At 45.6% G+C, this 17,863-nt stretch overlaps 1 protein-coding gene across 1 annotated transcript in view; it reads right to left on the bottom strand.

Annotated features, from left to right (window-relative positions):
* The window catches only part of RTKN (rhotekin), a 606,092-nt gene extending 588,757 nt beyond the window's left edge, over positions 1-17,335 (bottom strand). Inside the window, exon 1 of the mRNA XM_085642925.1 lies at positions 16,177-17,335. Coding sequence (XP_085499051.1) covers positions 16,177-16,287 — 111 coding nt within the window. The 5' untranslated portion in view covers positions 16,288-17,335. The remainder of the gene's footprint in view (positions 1-16,176) is intronic.
* Between the last annotated feature and the right edge of the window lie 528 nt (positions 17,336-17,863).

Below are 17,863 nucleotides of genomic sequence, written 5' to 3'. Positions count from 1 at the left end.
TCACTGAGCAAGCTGCAGCACAGCCATAACACCAGCATCTATTCTACTATGCACTAATGTCACTAAACGCCTATGCCATCGGGCACCGGTGTCACTGCACAACTATGGCACCACAGGCCTACGTCACAATGCACCCATGCCACATTCAACCTAGATTCAAGATTTTCATTAAGATGTGAGTGCGGCAAGTCATCCAATTACATTTTAATACAAGTGCAAAGAACGTTTTCAAAATGTAAAAATGTTAAAACATATCATTCCATGTGCGAGACACGATTAAAAACTATCGACAAAAGATACATTAAATCGAATAAAAAGAGGCTTGAAAAGTTGACGGCGCGGAAAGTGCAGAGCTGGACGCAGAAAGATGCCAAGGTCTGGGGCAGCATTGGCACACAGACCACATATGCTCGCCCACCTCCCATGCCCGTGCCAAGCCCATGCTGCACTCCTCAAAGGTGATATATTCATTCCTTATACAATGGCGTGATCTAGATTCCAGGGTTGAGCATTGTTTAAAGATTAACACGACAGAGAGAAAAGTCTTTGATTGTAAATGCAACACATTTTAAATGGCGCCTATGCGACCGGTGGCACAGCGCACCTGTGACACTATGCATCTATGCCACAGTGCACCAATGCCACAGCACACCGATGCGACCGGTGGCACAGCGCACCTGTGACACTATGCATCTATGCCACAGTGCACCAATGCCACAGCACACCGATGCGACCGGTGGTACAGTGCACCTGTGGCGATATGCATCTATGCCACAGTGCACCAATGCCACTGCACACCGATGCGACTAGTGGCACAGTGCACCTGTGGCGATATGCATCTATGCCACAGTGCACCAATGCCACAGCACACCGATGCGACCGGTGGTACAGTGCACCTGTGGCGATATGCATCTATGCCACAGTGCACCAATGCCACAGCACACCGATGCGACCGGTGGTACAGTGCACCTGTGACACTATGCATCTATGCCACAGTGCACCGATGCCACTGCACACCGATGCGACTGGTGGTACAGTGCACCTGTGGCGATATGCATCTATGCCACAGTGCACCAATGCCACAGCACACCGATGCGACCGGTGGTACAGTGCACCTGTGGCGATATGCATCTATGCCACAGTGCACCAATGCCACTGCACACCGATGCGACTGGTGGCACAGTGCACCTGTGGCACCATGCATCTATGCCACAGTGCACCGAGCCTCTGCACACTGATGCAACCGGTGGTACAGTGCACCTGTGACACTATGCATCTATGCCACAGTGCACCAATGTCACTGCACACCGATGTGACCGGTGGCACAGTGCACCTGTGACACCATGCATCTATATCACAGTTCACTGATTCCACTGCACAACTATGCGATCGGTGGCACAGTGCACCTGTGGCACCATGCATCTATGCCCCAGTGCACTGATGTCACTGCACACCAATTCAACCTGCAGCACAGCCCACCTGTGCCACTATGCCTGTATTCCACATTGCACCGATGCCACTGCACAACTATGCGACCGGTGGCACAGTGCACCTGTGACACCATGCATCTATGCCACAGTGCACTGATTCCACTGCACATCGATGCGACTGGTGGCACAGCACACCTGTGGCACCATGCATCTATGCCACAGTGCGCCGATTCCACTGCACAACTATGCGACCGGTGGCAGAGTGCACCTGTGGCACTAAGCATCTATGCCACAGTGCACCGAAGCCACTGCACACCTATGCGACTGGTGGCACAGTCCACCTGTGATACCATGCATCTATGCCACAGTGCACCAATGCCACTGTACACCGATGCGACCGGTGGCACAGTGCACCAGTGGCACCATGCATCTATTTTATACATAAATTAATCCCGGCACTCAGAAGTCATCTAATACTCTTGATGGTTATTGGCCAAGAAAGAGAAGGACACAATGACAATAATGGAAAACTGGCTGCGGAACATATTAGGTCCTCACGAGAGTATATGTCAGAAAGTGATTTAATACACAATTTTTACAGAAAGGAAAAATACATTCATGAACAAAAAATCATCTGAACTCCCTAGTGTATTTAGTTCTAGTTATTATTTCATGAGAGGGAGAGTTCAGTTTTCTGAGTCTTGATACAGATGGATGACAGCCGACACGTGTTTCGTCACGTATAGTGACTTCCTCAGGGCTGTGAAGAAAATGTCAAGATCTTAGTTTAAACCAGACACCGTCAGTGTGTCAATTTATACATTTGGTGATTTGGTTCAATCTGTTATTGTCAGTTCCATTGTGAAAAATACACAAAATATGGGAGTTTATAAGATAAGAAGAATGGGAGAAGAGAAAGAAAGAAAAACGTGGGTTGGTTTTGGATAGTGCTAATATGGAAATGAAACCAGAAAGTGAAGTGACCAGTAAGATGATTAGATTAAAGGATGGATTGTCCCCATCACCAACATCCAGTGTGAAGAAAATAGGACATTGATTCCCAAACAGGAATGTGAGTACTAACCTATAGACAGAGTCTTTGGACGCTTTATAAGACAAACATAAATTGAACTTCTGTTGACGTGTTATAATCAGTGTAGATAATTTCAAGCAAGGATTCTGACGTACAATATGGTTCTGTTAAGAATATATAATGGAGAGCAGAGGTTTAGGAAATAGACAATAAACAGCAACATACTAATAGATGTGCTCAAAGACAAATTATAAATTATGCCATTTGAAAGGAAAGAGATTATAAATACCCAGGGATTTTAGAACCTGGATTAGGTTTCGAAGGGACAATTCTTGTCAAGGAAAATTCTTCTGAAAATTGTATAGTTGTCTGTAGGCAGTAACAGATCTTCCCCAGTGATTTCTACTAATAGTAACAAACAGAAAAAGGTGATATTGGTTCAATTTTATCAGAAAAACTATAAAGTTAGGGCAATGTCAGGTTCGAAAAGGTCTCAAATACTATACCTATTATTACAGAGAAAGTATACCACAAGTAAAAACTTTTTCACACTTCTGATTCATGTGACCTTGGACGAAAGTTGTTCGACACTCAATGAGAGTTATTGACGGGTTACAGCTTGTTTGGAAAAGAACGAGTCTCCACCAAGGTTTCTGGAGATGATATAGAACAACAGTAAGTAAGTGTATACGAAAGAAGGGACACTTTTTACTCTAGAAATAAGGGATCTTATATACAATACCCAAAATTTCAGGGGTGCTGCACCGTGATATAAAATTGATTTTTGAGACAAAGTTGGTGGGACAGTCTTCAAGTAGTCGTCTATATGGTGATTTCTAAATAAAGAAGATAAAGATTGAAGAAATAAGTTCCTCTGAGGATAAATTATATGTTAAAAGGACCTAATATAAGAGGTCTCCTTACTTCGTAAGTTGTTTGTTGGCTTCAACGTATTAAGTGAAGTGCACAAACCGGCTCTGGTAAGCCCTATAGAAAGCAGTGCAAAACGAAATGCATTGTTTGAAATTTTGAAGATAAATCATTAAAAGATACAGCAAACCCCACTTGATAGTATTTAAAAAAATATCTGATGCTGACATTAATTATGAAAATCTGTTCATAAAGGTGGCACAGCCATAAAATAAGCTAAGTATATAAGTTGGTTTAAAAACAATAAACTTGCTAGCTCGTAACCTTCTCATGGTCGCCCAATTATTTGACATTAATTATGAAATTCTGTTCATAAAGGTGGCACAGCCATAAAATAAGCTAAGTCTATAAGTTGGTTTAAAAACAATAAGCTTGCTAGCTCATAACCTTCTCATGTTCGCCCAATTGCAAAAATCATTGTATGCAAGAAAAACGAGAGAAATGCAAAACGGTAAATTATTAGACCGTAAAATTGGGAATAGTTGCTAAATCAACAGCAAGTAACCATTGCATTACGAACAACACGTAATTCAGTCATAAAACGATGCGTTTCCCATTACAAAAATTGGTAACTGGGATACTGAAACATAATTGTTGCTGCTCGTCTGTATTAGTATTATAATATATAGTCAAGAAGAATAATGGTTCTTATATCAACAATATAACTAGTAAGAGACAATGATTATCGAAGTACACCCGAAATGAGAGATATAGCTCATGGCCATCTGCCTAAAAGAATAATGTTCCTTAAGGTAGTATCCAAGATGTGCTTATCTACTAGTGTAGTAGTAGTTATCCGGAAATTGACCCCCGTCCCTTCGTATCGGCAATGGACGTAAGGTCAAACAAGTAGCAGCCTCTTATATTATGGAAACCGAATTTGGCGCGAAAATTGTATACTTCAAACCACGTAAGGGAAGGAAAGAGACGGTCCATGATTGGCCATCTAAAGTTAAGATGTCAAAATGGAAGCGGCCATCTTGGAGCAGTCCAAGTTGTTTATAGAAAAAAGAGGTTTGTAGTACTGAAACAATCCATGATTGGCCTTCGTAACATACGTGGTTCTGGATTGGTTACATCCCTTATGATTGGAGGGAGAGAAGAAGGTAGCCATCTTGGAACAGTACATGTTCCTACGTGTTTCGAGTATGGGTACGTGGTTTAGGACAGTGGCACATATATTTTGGAAATTCTAATACCTGAAATTCACATAGAACGAATTTCCGCATCGTACTTCATGTTGTGATTCAATGTGTATTTTGAAAGATATTTCGTGTATATCTAATGCGGAATGTAATAAACTGTATTTGCGGCGAACACGAGTGTAAACTCTTTTTCATCTTTACCGAGTAAGATATTCTGCATATATAGTGAGAACAAATAGTGATAGAAATCGGAATTTCGAAGAGAAAAGGTGGAATACATACCCTTAATCATTATTACCACATTAAGGTGTATAGTATATGTAGTGAGGCCAAATTGTGATAAAAATGAAAATATCGGAGAGAAGAAATTGCAAGTTAAGTAAAAAGTGAAACACAGGAAAAGATAATACTACATGTCCAGTTCCACTAGGGCCCATGCATGGGCATACTGTTACATAAACGTATTCTTTGAAGAACATTAATATCAGTGACACAGTTCATTGAGCTGATCAAAGCATTATGAGACACAGAGTATTAACTAGATATAGTTAATTTTCACGTTAGCACAGACATGGAGGAGATAATAGCCATATACATTTCACAGTTTACATGTTTGGACATATTTTGACAACATTCTGTAGTTTCAGTCAGTTTAGACTATTTATAGCGAGTCATGCCTCTCTCAGTTGGTGTTTACTCTAAGAAAACATGCATCTCCTTGTCAAAATTAATGCCCATTTCTACCGCTCGTAGTTTGATAATCCACAGGGCCTCTGTTTTCCTCAGGTTAAGAGTCCTGTCACCACCCCTTAGGCCTAAGGTGGTGTGAGATATTCCATGGAACCTGATTTTATTCAGTTCTACTAGAGTGTGATGGGAATTGAAATGGACCGCTAGTGGATAGCTAGTCAGGTTACTGCGTATTGCTCTGAAATGTTCTTGTATTCTAATCTTAAGAGGGCGGATTGTGCTGCCCACATATATTAGTCCACAGCAGCAGATAATGCAGTATACCACAAAGTTTGTATTGCAGTTTATGAATTGTTTTATGCCATGTTTTGTCGTAGTATTATATTGGAAATCAATTGTTTTATTAGCAGCGAATTGGCACATATTGCAAGTAGCACATCTGTAAAAGCCAACAGGTTTTGCAGGTAGCCAAGTTGATTCTTTCTTTTTAGGTGGTAGATAGCTAGGGCAAAGGAGTTCTCTAAGAGTTGTGCCTCTTCGGTGAGTAATCATCGGATTATTAGTCACATGTTTCTCTATTGTTGTGTCTAATTTTAGAATGTGCCAATGTTTCCGAAGAATATTGTATATTTGGTGACTGTGTGTGTTGTAGTCTGTCACTAAGGCGATTTTTCGTTCTCCATCCTTCTTTTTGTTTCTGCGTCCGGATGACAATAATTTAGATCTTGGTGTATTTAATATTTTGTTTTTGGCGTGATCTAAGACAGTCCTAGGGTATCCCCTTATGGTGAATCTGTTTTCCAATTTGTCAAGTTCCATCCTGAAAACTAGGTCGTCACTACAATTTCTTTTTAGTCTGATCATTTCCCCCATGGGGATGGAGTTGATTTGGGACCTGGGGTGTGCACTCTTGGCGTGTAGTACCGCATTGCAAGCTGTTGGTTTTCTATAGAGTCTTGAGATGATTTTCCTATCTTTCACATATAGAATTAAGTCTAAAAATTCTATTTCTCGTTGGCTGATCTTATGTGTGAAGTTAAGATTGTAGGTGTTATCATTAAGATGTGTTAGTAATTCTGAGAATAGTTCTTCACCACCAGACCAGAGAATGAAGATGTCGTCTATGTACCGACCCCAATAGACTATATGTTCTATGAGGCGAGTATCAGACTTTTTCCATACATGGTTTTGTTCAAAATGACCCATATAGAGATTCGCATATGAAGGGGAAAATTTTGATCCCATTGCTACCCCAACTGTCTGTTTGTACCAGATGTCTTGATGCAGAAAAACATTGTTTTCTAAGATAAGACGGGTTAGATCTAGAATCATTTGAGTGTGTTCCCAGAATGTGGCATCCCTATGTGAGAGACAATCCGCTAGGGCTGAGAGGCCTTTTTCTAGTGGGATACAGGTGTATAGAGAACACACATCCATCGTCACAAATGTAAGGTCATTAGTCCACTCCATGTCTTCTAGTTTACTCAGTAGGTCTCCAGAATCCCTTATATAAGAGGGAAGGTTGTGTACCAACGGTTGTAGAAAAACATCTACATATTCTGAGATGTGTTCCGTAGGGGAACCTATCCCGGAAATTATTGGTCGACCCGGAGGAAAGGCACTTGGTTTGTGTACCTTCGGTAACATGTAAATGCAGGGAGACCGTGGCGTTGGGTTATAGAGGTATCTATATTCTACTTCGGAGATGAGACCGGATTCCCGCCAAGCTGTCAATTTGGTGCACATTAGTGATGTAATCTCTTTTAAGGGATTCCCTAGTAGCTTTGTGTAAGACGATTCGCCCATTAGTTGTCTTTCAATCTCTCGTATGTAGTCACTATCACGCATGACGACAATATTTCCACCTTTGTCTGCTTCCTTAAAGATAACATCTTGCTTTGTTGTAAGATTTATTAGGGCCTTGTTTTCTTCCTTACTGAGGTTGTACATAATGTGTCCATGATTGCGATTGTATCTATCTTCTAGTCTATAGAGATCTGATGTTACCGCTTTGTAGAAGGTATCTACCACATTGTCAGCATGTAAGTTGGGTACAAATGTGGACTTTTGTTTGAGACCACTGTCCAAAGATAAATCAGGCATGATGTCTAAGTCTAGAAGGACGTCAGTCAGAGTGGGGGGTGTGTCCGAAAGGTCGTCAAGGGATAGTAAGAGATGTATGTCTTGTATTTCTTTGATAGTTTTGTTGCAGGGGATTGGAGCTGGTTTGGTAGAAATCATCTCAAGACTCTATAGAAAACCAACAGCTTGCAATGCGGTACTACACGCCAAGAGTGCACACCCCAGGTCCCAAATCAACTCCATCCCCATGGGGGAAATGATCAGACTAAAAAGAAATTGTAGTGACGACCTAGTTTTCAGGATGGAACTTGACAAATTGGAAAACAGATTCACCATAAGGGGATACCCTAGGACTGTCTTAGATCACGCCAAAAACAAAATATTAAATACACCAAGATCTAAATTATTGTCATCCGGACGCAGAAACAAAAAGAAGGATGGAGAACGAAAAATCGCCTTAGTGACAGACTACAACACACACAGTCACCAAATATACAATATTCTTCGGAAACATTGGCACATTCTAAAATTAGACACAACAATAGAGAAACATGTGACTAATAATCCGATGATTACTCACCGAAGAGGCACAACTCTTAGAGAACTCCTTTGCCCTAGCTATCTACCACCTAAAAAGAAAGAATCAACTTGGCTACCTGCAAAACCTGTTGGCTTTTACAGATGTGCTACTTGCAATATGTGCCAATTCGCTGCTAATAAAACAATTGATTTCCAATATAATACTACGACAAAACATGGCATAAAACAATTCATAAACTGCAATACAAACTTTGTGGTATACTGCATTATCTGCTGCTGTGGACTAATATATGTGGGCAGCACAATCCGCCCTCTTAAGATTAGAATACAAGAACATTTCAGAGCAATACGCAGTAACCTGACTAGCTATCCACTAGCGGTCCATTTCAATTCCCATCACACTCTAGTAGAACTGAATAAAATCAGGTTCCATGGAATATCTCACACCACCTTAGGCCTAAGGGGTGGTGACAGGACTCTTAACCTGAGGAAAACAGAGGCCCTGTGGATTATCAAACTACGAGCGGTAGAAATGGGCATTAATTTTGACAAGGAGATGCATGTTTTCTTAGAGTAAACACCAACTGAGAGAGGCATGACTCGCTATAAATAGTCTAAACTGACTGAAACTACAGAATGTTGTCAAAATATGTCCAAACATGTAAACTGTGAAATGTATATGGCTATTATCTCCTCCATGTCTGTGCTAACGTGAAAATTAACTATATCTAGTTAATACTCTGTGTCTCATAATGCTTTGATCAGCTCAATGAACTGTGTCACTGATATTAATGTTCTTCAAAGAATACGTTTATGTAACAGTATGCCCATGCATGGGCCCTAGTGGAACTGGACATGTAGTATTATCTTTTCCTGTGTTTCACTTTTTACTTAACTTGCAATTTCTTCTCTCCGATATTTTCATTTTTATCACAATTTGGCCTCACTACATATACTATACACCTTAATGTGGTAATAATGATTAAGGGTATGTATTCCACCTTTTCTCTTCGAAATTCCGATTTCTATCACTATTTGTTCTCACTATATATGCAGAATATCTTACTCGGTAAAGATGAAAAAGAGTTTACACTCGTGTTCGCCGCAAATACAGTTTATTACATTCCGCATTAGATATACACGAAATATCTTTCAAAATACACATTGAATCACAACATGAAGTACGATGCGGAAATTCGTTCTATGTGAATTTCAGGTATTAGAATTTCCAAAATATATGTGCCACTGTCCTAAACCACGTACCCATACTCGAAACACGTAGGAACATGTACTGTTCCAAGATGGCTACCTTCTTCTCTCCCTCCAATCATAAGGGATGTAACCAATCCAGAACCACGTATGTTACGAAGGCCAATCATGGATTGTTTCAGTACTACAAACCTCTTTTTTCTATAAACAACTTGGACTGCTCCAAGATGGCCGCTTCCATTTTGACATCTTAACTTTAGATGGCCAATCATGGACCGTCTCTTTCCTTCCCTTACGTGGTTTGAAGTATACAATTTTCGCGCCAAATTCGGTTTCCATAATATAAGAGGCTGCTACTTGTTTGACCTTACGTCCATTGCCGATACGAAGGGACGGGGGTCAATTTCCGGATAACTACTACTACACTAGTAGGTAAGCACATCTTGGATACTACCTTAAGGAACATTATTCTTTTAGGCAGATGGCCATGAGCTATATCTCTCATTTCGGGTGTACTTCGATAATCATTGTCTCTTACTAGTTATATTGTTGATATAAGAACCATTATTCTTCTTGACTATATATTATAATACTAATACAGACGAGTAGCAACAATTATGTTTCAGTATCCCAGTTACCAATTTTTGTAATGGGAAACGCATCGTTTTATGACTGAATTACGTGTTGTTCGTAATGCAATGGTTACTTGCTGTTGATTTAGCAACTATTCCCAATTTTACGGTCTAATAATTTACCGTTTTGCATTTCTCTCGTTTTTCTTGCATACAATGATTTTTGCAATTGGGCGAACATGAGAAGGTTATGAGCTAGCAAGCTTATTGTTTTTAAACCAACTTATAGACTTAGCTTATTTTATGGCTGTGCCACCTTTATGAACAGAATTTCATAATTAATGTCAAATAATTGGGCGACCATGAGAAGGTTACGAGCTAGCAAGTTTATTGTTTTTAAACCAACTTATATACTTAGCTTATTTTATGGCTGTGCCACCTTTATGAACAGATTTTCATAATTAATGTCAGCATCAGATATTTTTTTAAATACTATCAAGTGGGGTTTGCTGTATCTTTTAATGATTTATCTTCAAAATTTCAAACAATGCATTTCGTTTTGCACTGCTTTCTATAGGGCTTACCAGAGCCGGTTTGTGCACTTCACTTAATACGTTGAAGCCAACAAACAACTTACGAAGTAAGGAGACCTCTTATATTAGGTCCTTTTAACATATAATTTATCCTCAGAGGAACTTATTTCTTCAATCTTTATCTTCTTTATTTAGAAATCACCATATAGACGACTACTTGAAGACTGTCCCACCAACTTTGTCTCAAAAATCAATTTTATATCACGGTGCAGCATCCCTGAAATTTTGGGTATTGTATATAAGATCCCTTATTTCTAGAGTAAAAAGTGTCCCTTCTTTCGTATACACTTACTTACTGTTGTTCTATATCATCTCCAGAAACCTTGGTGGAGACTCGTTCTTTTCCAAACAAGCTGTAACCCGTCAATAACTCTCATTGAGTGTCGAACAACTTTCGTCCAAGGTCACATGAATCAGAAGTGTGAAAAAGTTTTTACTTGTGGTATACTTTCTCTGTAATAATAGGTATAGTATTTGAGACCTTTTCGAACCTGACATTGCCCTAACTTTATAGTTTTTCTGATAAAATTGAACCAATATCACCTTTTTCTGTTTGTTACTATTAGTAGAAATCACTGGGGAAGATCTGTTACTGCCTACAGACAACTATACAATTTTCAGAAGAATTTTCCTTGACAAGAATTGTCCCTTCGAAACCTAATCCAGGTTCTAAAATCCCTGGGTATTTATAATCTCTTTCCTTTCAAATGGCATAATTTATAATTTGTCTTTGAGCACATCTATTAGTATGTTGCTGTTTATTGTCTATTTCCTAAACCTCTGCTCTCCATTATATATTCTTAACAGAACCATATTGTACGTCAGAATCCTTGCTTGAAATTATCTACACTGATTATAACACGTCAACAGAAGTTCAATTTATGTTTGTCTTATAAAGCGTCCAAAGACTCTGTCTATAGGTTAGTACTCACATTCCTGTTTGGGAATCAATGTCCTATTTTCTTCACACTGGATGTTGGTGATGGGGACAATCCATCCTTTAATCTAATCATCTTACTGGTCACTTCACTTTCTGGTTTCATTTCCATATTAGCACTATCCAAAACCAACCCACGTTTTTCTTTCTTTCTCTTCTCCCATTCTTCTTATCTTATAAACTCCCATATTTTGTGTATTTTTCACAATGGAACTGATAATAACAGATTGAACCAAATCACCAAATGTATAAATTGACACACTGACGGTGTCTGGTTTAAACTAAGATCTTGACATTTTCTTCACAGCCCTGAGGAAGTCACTATACGTGACGAAACACGTGTCGGCTGTCATCCATCTGTATCAAGACTCAGAAAACTGAACTCTCCCTCTCATGAAATAATAACTAGAACTAAATACACTAGGGAGTTCAGATGATTTTTTGTTCATGAATGTATTTTTCCTTTCTGTAAAAATTGTGTATTAAATCACTTTCTGACATATACTCTCGTGAGGACCTAATATGTTCCGCAGCCAGTTTTCCATTATTGTCATTGTGTCCTTCTCTTTCTTGGCCAATAACCATCAAGAGTATTAGATGACTTCTGAGTGCCGGGATTAATTTATGTATAAAATCTGTTAATTACGGGGATTGCATTGCATGACACGTATAATTCAGCACTCAGGTAGTAGGGTGCTTTCTAATCCCGAGCGGCACCACTTATCCAATTTGTTACCGATCTCACTGTCTTTCCAGCAAGTATCACTACACACCCAATTTGATGTCAATAATTGCTATGATGTGCATCCTCTGATACATTACTACCCCATTTTCTTGTTGCGCACCATGCATCTATGCCACAGTGCACCGATTCCACTGCACACCAATGCGACCTGCGGTACAGCCCACCTGTGCCACTCTGCTTCTATGCCACAGTGCACCGATGTCACTGCACACCTATGCAACCTGCGGCACCATGCATGTATGCAACAGTGCACAGATGCACTGCACAGCTATGCAACCTGTGGCACAGTGCACCAATGCCACGGTGCCCCGATGTTACTGCACACCTATGCAACCTGTTGCACAGCGCACCTGTGGCGCCACGCATGTATGTCACGGTTCAGTGATGCCACTGCACACCTATGCAACTTACAGAACATTGCACCTGCAGCACCACAAATGTATGCCACAGTGCACCGAAGCACTGCCCACCTATGCAACCTGCGGCACTGTGCACCAATGCCACGTGCACTTATACTACTGCACATCTATGCAACCTGTGGCACAGCTCACCTGTGGCACCATGCATCTATGCCACCACACACATCATTTAAAATGACAGAGTCTGTTCAGAGACGCTCTGTTGAAGAGAGGTACCCACCAGAGGTGTGAGATGGCACCAGTATGGAGCGGACACATTAAGACACACACGATATCGTTCATGACAATACAACATTATCACTGGCAACAGCACAACATTTCATGGTCATTGTACCAGTCTGCGGTTTGCACCCTGGTGGTCTCAGAATGGGGTTCACAGTGTCTGATCTCATTGAAGGGATGGCATTCAAGGTGGGGGGGGCGCTCCTGAGAATGGCTAAGGGTCTCACTGCTGTGCATCGTGCCATGAGGGGGTAGCGATAAGGGCTGGCACCCTGGTGTGCTTTCACCACGAGGGCAGCTTTTCCATACACAGGGAGTGTCTGGCAGGGGCGGGTTCCTGTGGTGCCTGTGGTTTCATCTGGAGGCGGGGGGCGGGTCTTAAGTGGTCTGTTGATGCATTTGTGGCCTCACCTGAAGTCTTGATGTGGTCATGTAGTATTGGGGCGGTGTATCACCAGTAGTCCAGTGATTCAGTTGGGAGTCTCACCTGGTGTCTAATGATGCAGTGTGACGGGGGTCCCACCCGGGGTCATCTCATGCAGTAGGTTGGGGGAGTCTCACCTGGGGTCTGGTGATGCAGTGTGGCGGGGGGTCTAGTGATGCAGTGGTGAGGAGGGGGGTCTCACCTGGTGTCTAATGATGCAGTGGATGGAGGGTCTCACCTGGTTTCTAATGATGCAGTGGATGGAGGGTCTCACCTGGTGTCTAATGATGCAGTGGGGAGTTTCAGCTGGGGCCTTGTGATGCAGTGGTGAGGAGGGGGGTCTCACCTGGGGTCTAGTGATGCAGTGGTGAGGAGGGGGTCTCACCTGGTGTCTAATGATGCAGTGGATGGAGGGTCTCACCTGGTGTCTAATGATGCAGTGGATGGGGGGTCTCGCCTGGGGTCTAGTGATGCAGTGGATGGGGGGTCTCGCCTGGGGTCTAGTGATGCAGTGGATGGAGGGTCTCACCTGGTGTCTAATGATGCAGTGGATGGGGGGTCTCGCCTGGTGTCTAATGATGCAGTGGATGGAGGGTCTCACCTGGTGTCTAATGATGCAGTGGATGGAGGGTCTCGCCTGGTGTCTAATGATGCAGTGGATGGAGGGTCTCACCTGGTGTCTAGTGATGCAGTGGATGGGGGGTCTCACCTGGTGTCTAATGATGCAGTGGATGGGGGGTCTCGCCTGGGGTCTAGTGATGCAGTGGATGGAGGGTCTCACCTGGTGTCTAATGATGCAGTGGATGGGGGGTCTCGCCTGGGGTCTAGTGATGCAGTGGATGGAGGGTCTCACCTGGTGTCTAATGATGCAGTGGATGGGGGGTCTCGCCTGGGGTCTAGTGATGCAGTGGATGGAGGGTCTCACCTGGTGTCTAATGATGCAGTGGATGGGGGGTCTCACCTGGGGTCTAGTGATGTAGTGGATGGAGGGTCTCACCTGGTGTCTAATGATGCAGTGGATGGGGGGTCTCGCCTGGGGTCTAGTGATGCAGTGGATGGAGGGTCTCGCCTGGTGTCTAATGATGCAGTGGATGGAGGGTCTCACCTGGTGTCTAATGATGCAGTGGATGGGGGGTCTCGCCTGGGGTCTAGTGATGCAGTGGATGGGGGGTCTAGTGATGCAGTGGATGGAGGGTCTCACCTGGTGTCTAATGATGCAGTGGATGGGGGGTCTCGCCTGGGGTCTAGTGATGCAGTGGATGGAGGGTCTCGCCTGGTGTCTAATGATGCAGTGGATGGAGGGTCTCACCTGGTGTCTAATGATGCAGTGGATGGGGGGTCTCGCCTGGGGTCTAGTGATGCAGTGGATGGGGGGTCTAGTGATGCAGTGGATGGAGGGTCTCACCTGGTGTCTAATGATGCAGTGGATGGGGGGTCTCGCCTGGGGTCTAGTGATGCAGTGGATGGAGGGTCTCGCCTGGTGTCTAATGATGCAGTGGATGGAGGGTCTCACCTGGTGTCTAATGATGCAGTGGATGGGGGGTCTCGCCTGGGGTCTAGTGATGCAGTGGATGGAGGGTCTCGCCTGGTGTCTAATGATGCAGTGGATGGGGGGTCTCGCCTGGGGTCTAGTGATGCAGTGGATGGGGGGTCTCGCCTGGGGTCTAGTGATGCAGTGGATGGGGGGTCTAGTGATGCAGTGGTGCTATCACCTGTGGACTAGTGATGTAGTCGGGGGTCTCAGCTGAGGAGCAGTGATGTCGTTGGTGGCCTCCTCTGGGGTCACATAATGCTTTGAGGGGGCTTCTCATCTAGGGTCTGGTACTGCAAGGGGGGTTTCACTTCAGGTCTTGTCATACAAGGAGGGGGGTCTCACCTGGGGTCTAGTGTTGCAGTTGGATGGTCTCTCCAGGGGTCTTATAGTGCAGGAGGGGTCCCACCTGGGGTCATCTCATGCAGTAGGGTGGGGGAGTCTCACCTGGGGTCTAGTGAGGCAGTGGGGGAGTCCCACCGGGTGTCTAGTGATGCACTGTGACGGGGGTCCCACCCGGGGTCATCTCATGCAGTAGGTTGGGGGAGTCTCACCTGGGGTCTGGTGATGCAGTGTGGCGGGGGGTCTAGTGATGCAGTGGTGAGGAGGGGGGTCTCACCTGGTGTCTAATGATGCAGTGTGAATGGGGCATCTCTACTTGGGTGCAGTGATGCAATGAGATAGTGCCTCACCTGGGGTCTTGTGATGCAGTGGTCAGGAGGGGGGTCTCACTTGGGGTCTAGAGATGCAGTGGTGAGGAGGGGGGTCTCACCCGTGGCAATGTCATGCAGTGGGGCAGGGGAGGGGTCTCACCGGGGTCTGTGGAGGCTGGGGAGGGGGGTCTCTCCAGAGTTCTGGTGATGCAGCAGGGGTCTCAACTGGGGTCATGTTATGCAGTGGGGTAGGGGGTCTCACCCGGCCGGGGATGTATGATGCAGTGGAGCAGCGGGGGTCTCACCTGGGGTCATGTTATGCAGTGGGGTGGGGGCAGTGCTTAATTTGTGCCGGTGCTTCCCGATGCTCAGCACCGGCACGTAATCCCACATGGCAGTGGTGTCTGTCAATTTAGGTACGAGCACAACAACTTCTGTTTATTATTTCAATTTCCAATCATTCGTATTTGCCTCCAGAGCCATTCTTTTAGCTTTGGGGGCCTGTAATAGTCTGAACTGTCACACTTTTAAGAGTGTGATGATTAGTGGTGTGTTGGTGCTGTCTTTGGCAGTGCTGACAGGGGCAGCCGATGGTGCAAGCTCCAGTGTCCTCCTGTCAAGAGCCCTGACACTAAGTTTTCTGCAAATTAAGCACCGGTGGGGGTCTCACCCGGGGTCATGAGATGCAGTGGGGTGGGGGTCTCACCGGGGGTCATGAGATGCAGTGGGGCGGGGGTCTCACCCGGGGTCTTGAGATGCAGTGGGGTGGCGGGGTTTCACCCAGGGTCTTGAGATGCAGTGGGGTGGCGGGGTCTCACCCGGGGTCATGTACGCAGTCTCACCTTGGGTCTTGTGATGCAGTGGGGAGGCGGGGGTCTCACCCGGGGTCTTGAGATGCAGTGGGGTGGCGGGGGTCTCACCCGGGGTCTTGAGATGCAGTGGGGTGGCGGGGGTCTCACCCGGGGTCTTGAGATGCAGTGGGGTGGCGGGGTCTCACCCGGGGTCATGCACGCAGTCTCACCTGGGGGGTGTCGATGAAGACGCTCCGTCGGAGTCTCCCTCTCTTGATCTCCATCTCTAGGGCGGAGCACCGGGCCACCGTCACTCTGCTCTTGTGGTTCCGGACGAACATGGTGCCGGTTCGGTTGGGTCCAGATCCTCGCGGAACCGAAAAGGTCCTGAATGGGGAGATGAGCCAGTGGGGGCAGCAGCACCAGAACTGTAACAGAGTCCAAAGTACTTGAGCCCCAGAACCGTGGGTCAAGGATCCGAACCGGAGGAACCCGGAGAGTGTATGTCAGAACATCGGGGACCCAGGCAGAACCCTGCACGGCGGGTCGGAACCGTAGAACCTCCCGGGCAATGCACACGGCACCTCCTGGACTCTGGACGACAGAACCGCTCTGTACACAGCACTTCCCGGGCTCTGGATGGTGGAACCGCTCTGTACACAGCACCTTCCGGGCTCTGGAGGGTGGACCCGCTCTGTACACAGCACCTCCTGGCAGAACCGCTCTGTACACAGCACTTCCCGGGCACTGGAGGGTGGAACCGCTCTGTACACAGCACCTCCTGGACTCTGGACGACAGAACCGCTCTGTACACAGCACCTCCTGGGCTCTGGAGGGCAGAACCGCTCTGTAGACAGCACTTCCCGGGCTCTGGAGGGCAGAACCGTTCTGTACACAGCACCTCCCGGGCTCTGGAGGGCAGAACCGCTCTGTATACAGCACCTCCTGGTCTCTGGAGGGCAAAACCGCTCTGTACACAGCTCTTCCCGGGCTCTGGAGGGCAGAACCGTTCTGTACACAGCACTTCCCGGGCTCTGGAGGGCAGAACCGCTCTGTACACAGCACCTCCCGGTTTTTGAGGGGTTGAACCGCTCTGTACACAGCACCTCCCGGTTTTTGAGGGGTTGAACCGCTCTGTACACAGCACCTCCCGGTTTTTGAGGGGTTGAACCGCTCTGTACACAGCACCTCACGGACTCTGGATGACAGAACCGCTCTGTACGCAGCACCTCCCGGACTCCGGAGGGTAGAACCCCGCACCCCCGCCCGGTCCCGCAGCAGATGTTCCGGGGGAGGCAGTGGCAGCAGTGCGGGGGCTCTCTCTCTTCTCTTTCACGCCGTCTGCTCTCTCCCCGCTTCCTGTCTCTCCCTCTTCTCTCCTCCCACTCTGGCTCCTTCCCTTCTCTTTCCCTCTCTGCCTCCGGCAGCTCTCCAACTTTCCTGGCACTTCTTGGCGCCTCTCTCGTGGCACCCAGCGGCCAGGAGCAGAACTGCACCCCCAGATGGATTTTATCTTAGGGTACCGAACCGGCTCTACCTGAAGCATCCCTAAGGAAGTGAGCGATGAACTCTCAGCTTTTGACCACTAGCACCCGGAAAATCCCTTTGAAAATCGCCTCTCCATGCCCCTGCCCTTCCATGAGGTGTGATGCAGTGTCTCACTCAAGGGACACGTCTCCCGCTGGCCTCTCTGTGCCCACTGCCCTTCTGTGAAGTGTGATGCAGTGTCTCACTCAAGGGACACGTCTCCCGCTGGCCTCTCTGTGCCCACTGCCCTTCTGTGAGGTTTGATGCAGCGTCTCACTCAAGGGACACGTCTCCCGCTGGCCTCTCGCTGTGCCCAGTGCCCTCCTTTGAGGCGTGATGCAGTGTCTAACTCAAGGGACACGTCTCCCGCTGGCCTCTCGCTGTGCCCAG

Source organism: Triturus cristatus, chromosome 2_2, assembly GCF_964204655.1.
Source record: "Triturus cristatus chromosome 2_2, aTriCri1.1, whole genome shotgun sequence".
Classification (NCBI taxonomy): domain Eukaryota; kingdom Metazoa; phylum Chordata; class Amphibia; order Caudata; family Salamandridae; genus Triturus; species Triturus cristatus.
The sequence above is the reverse complement of the archived record's forward strand: the minus strand, read 5'-3'. Positions and strand labels throughout refer to the sequence as shown.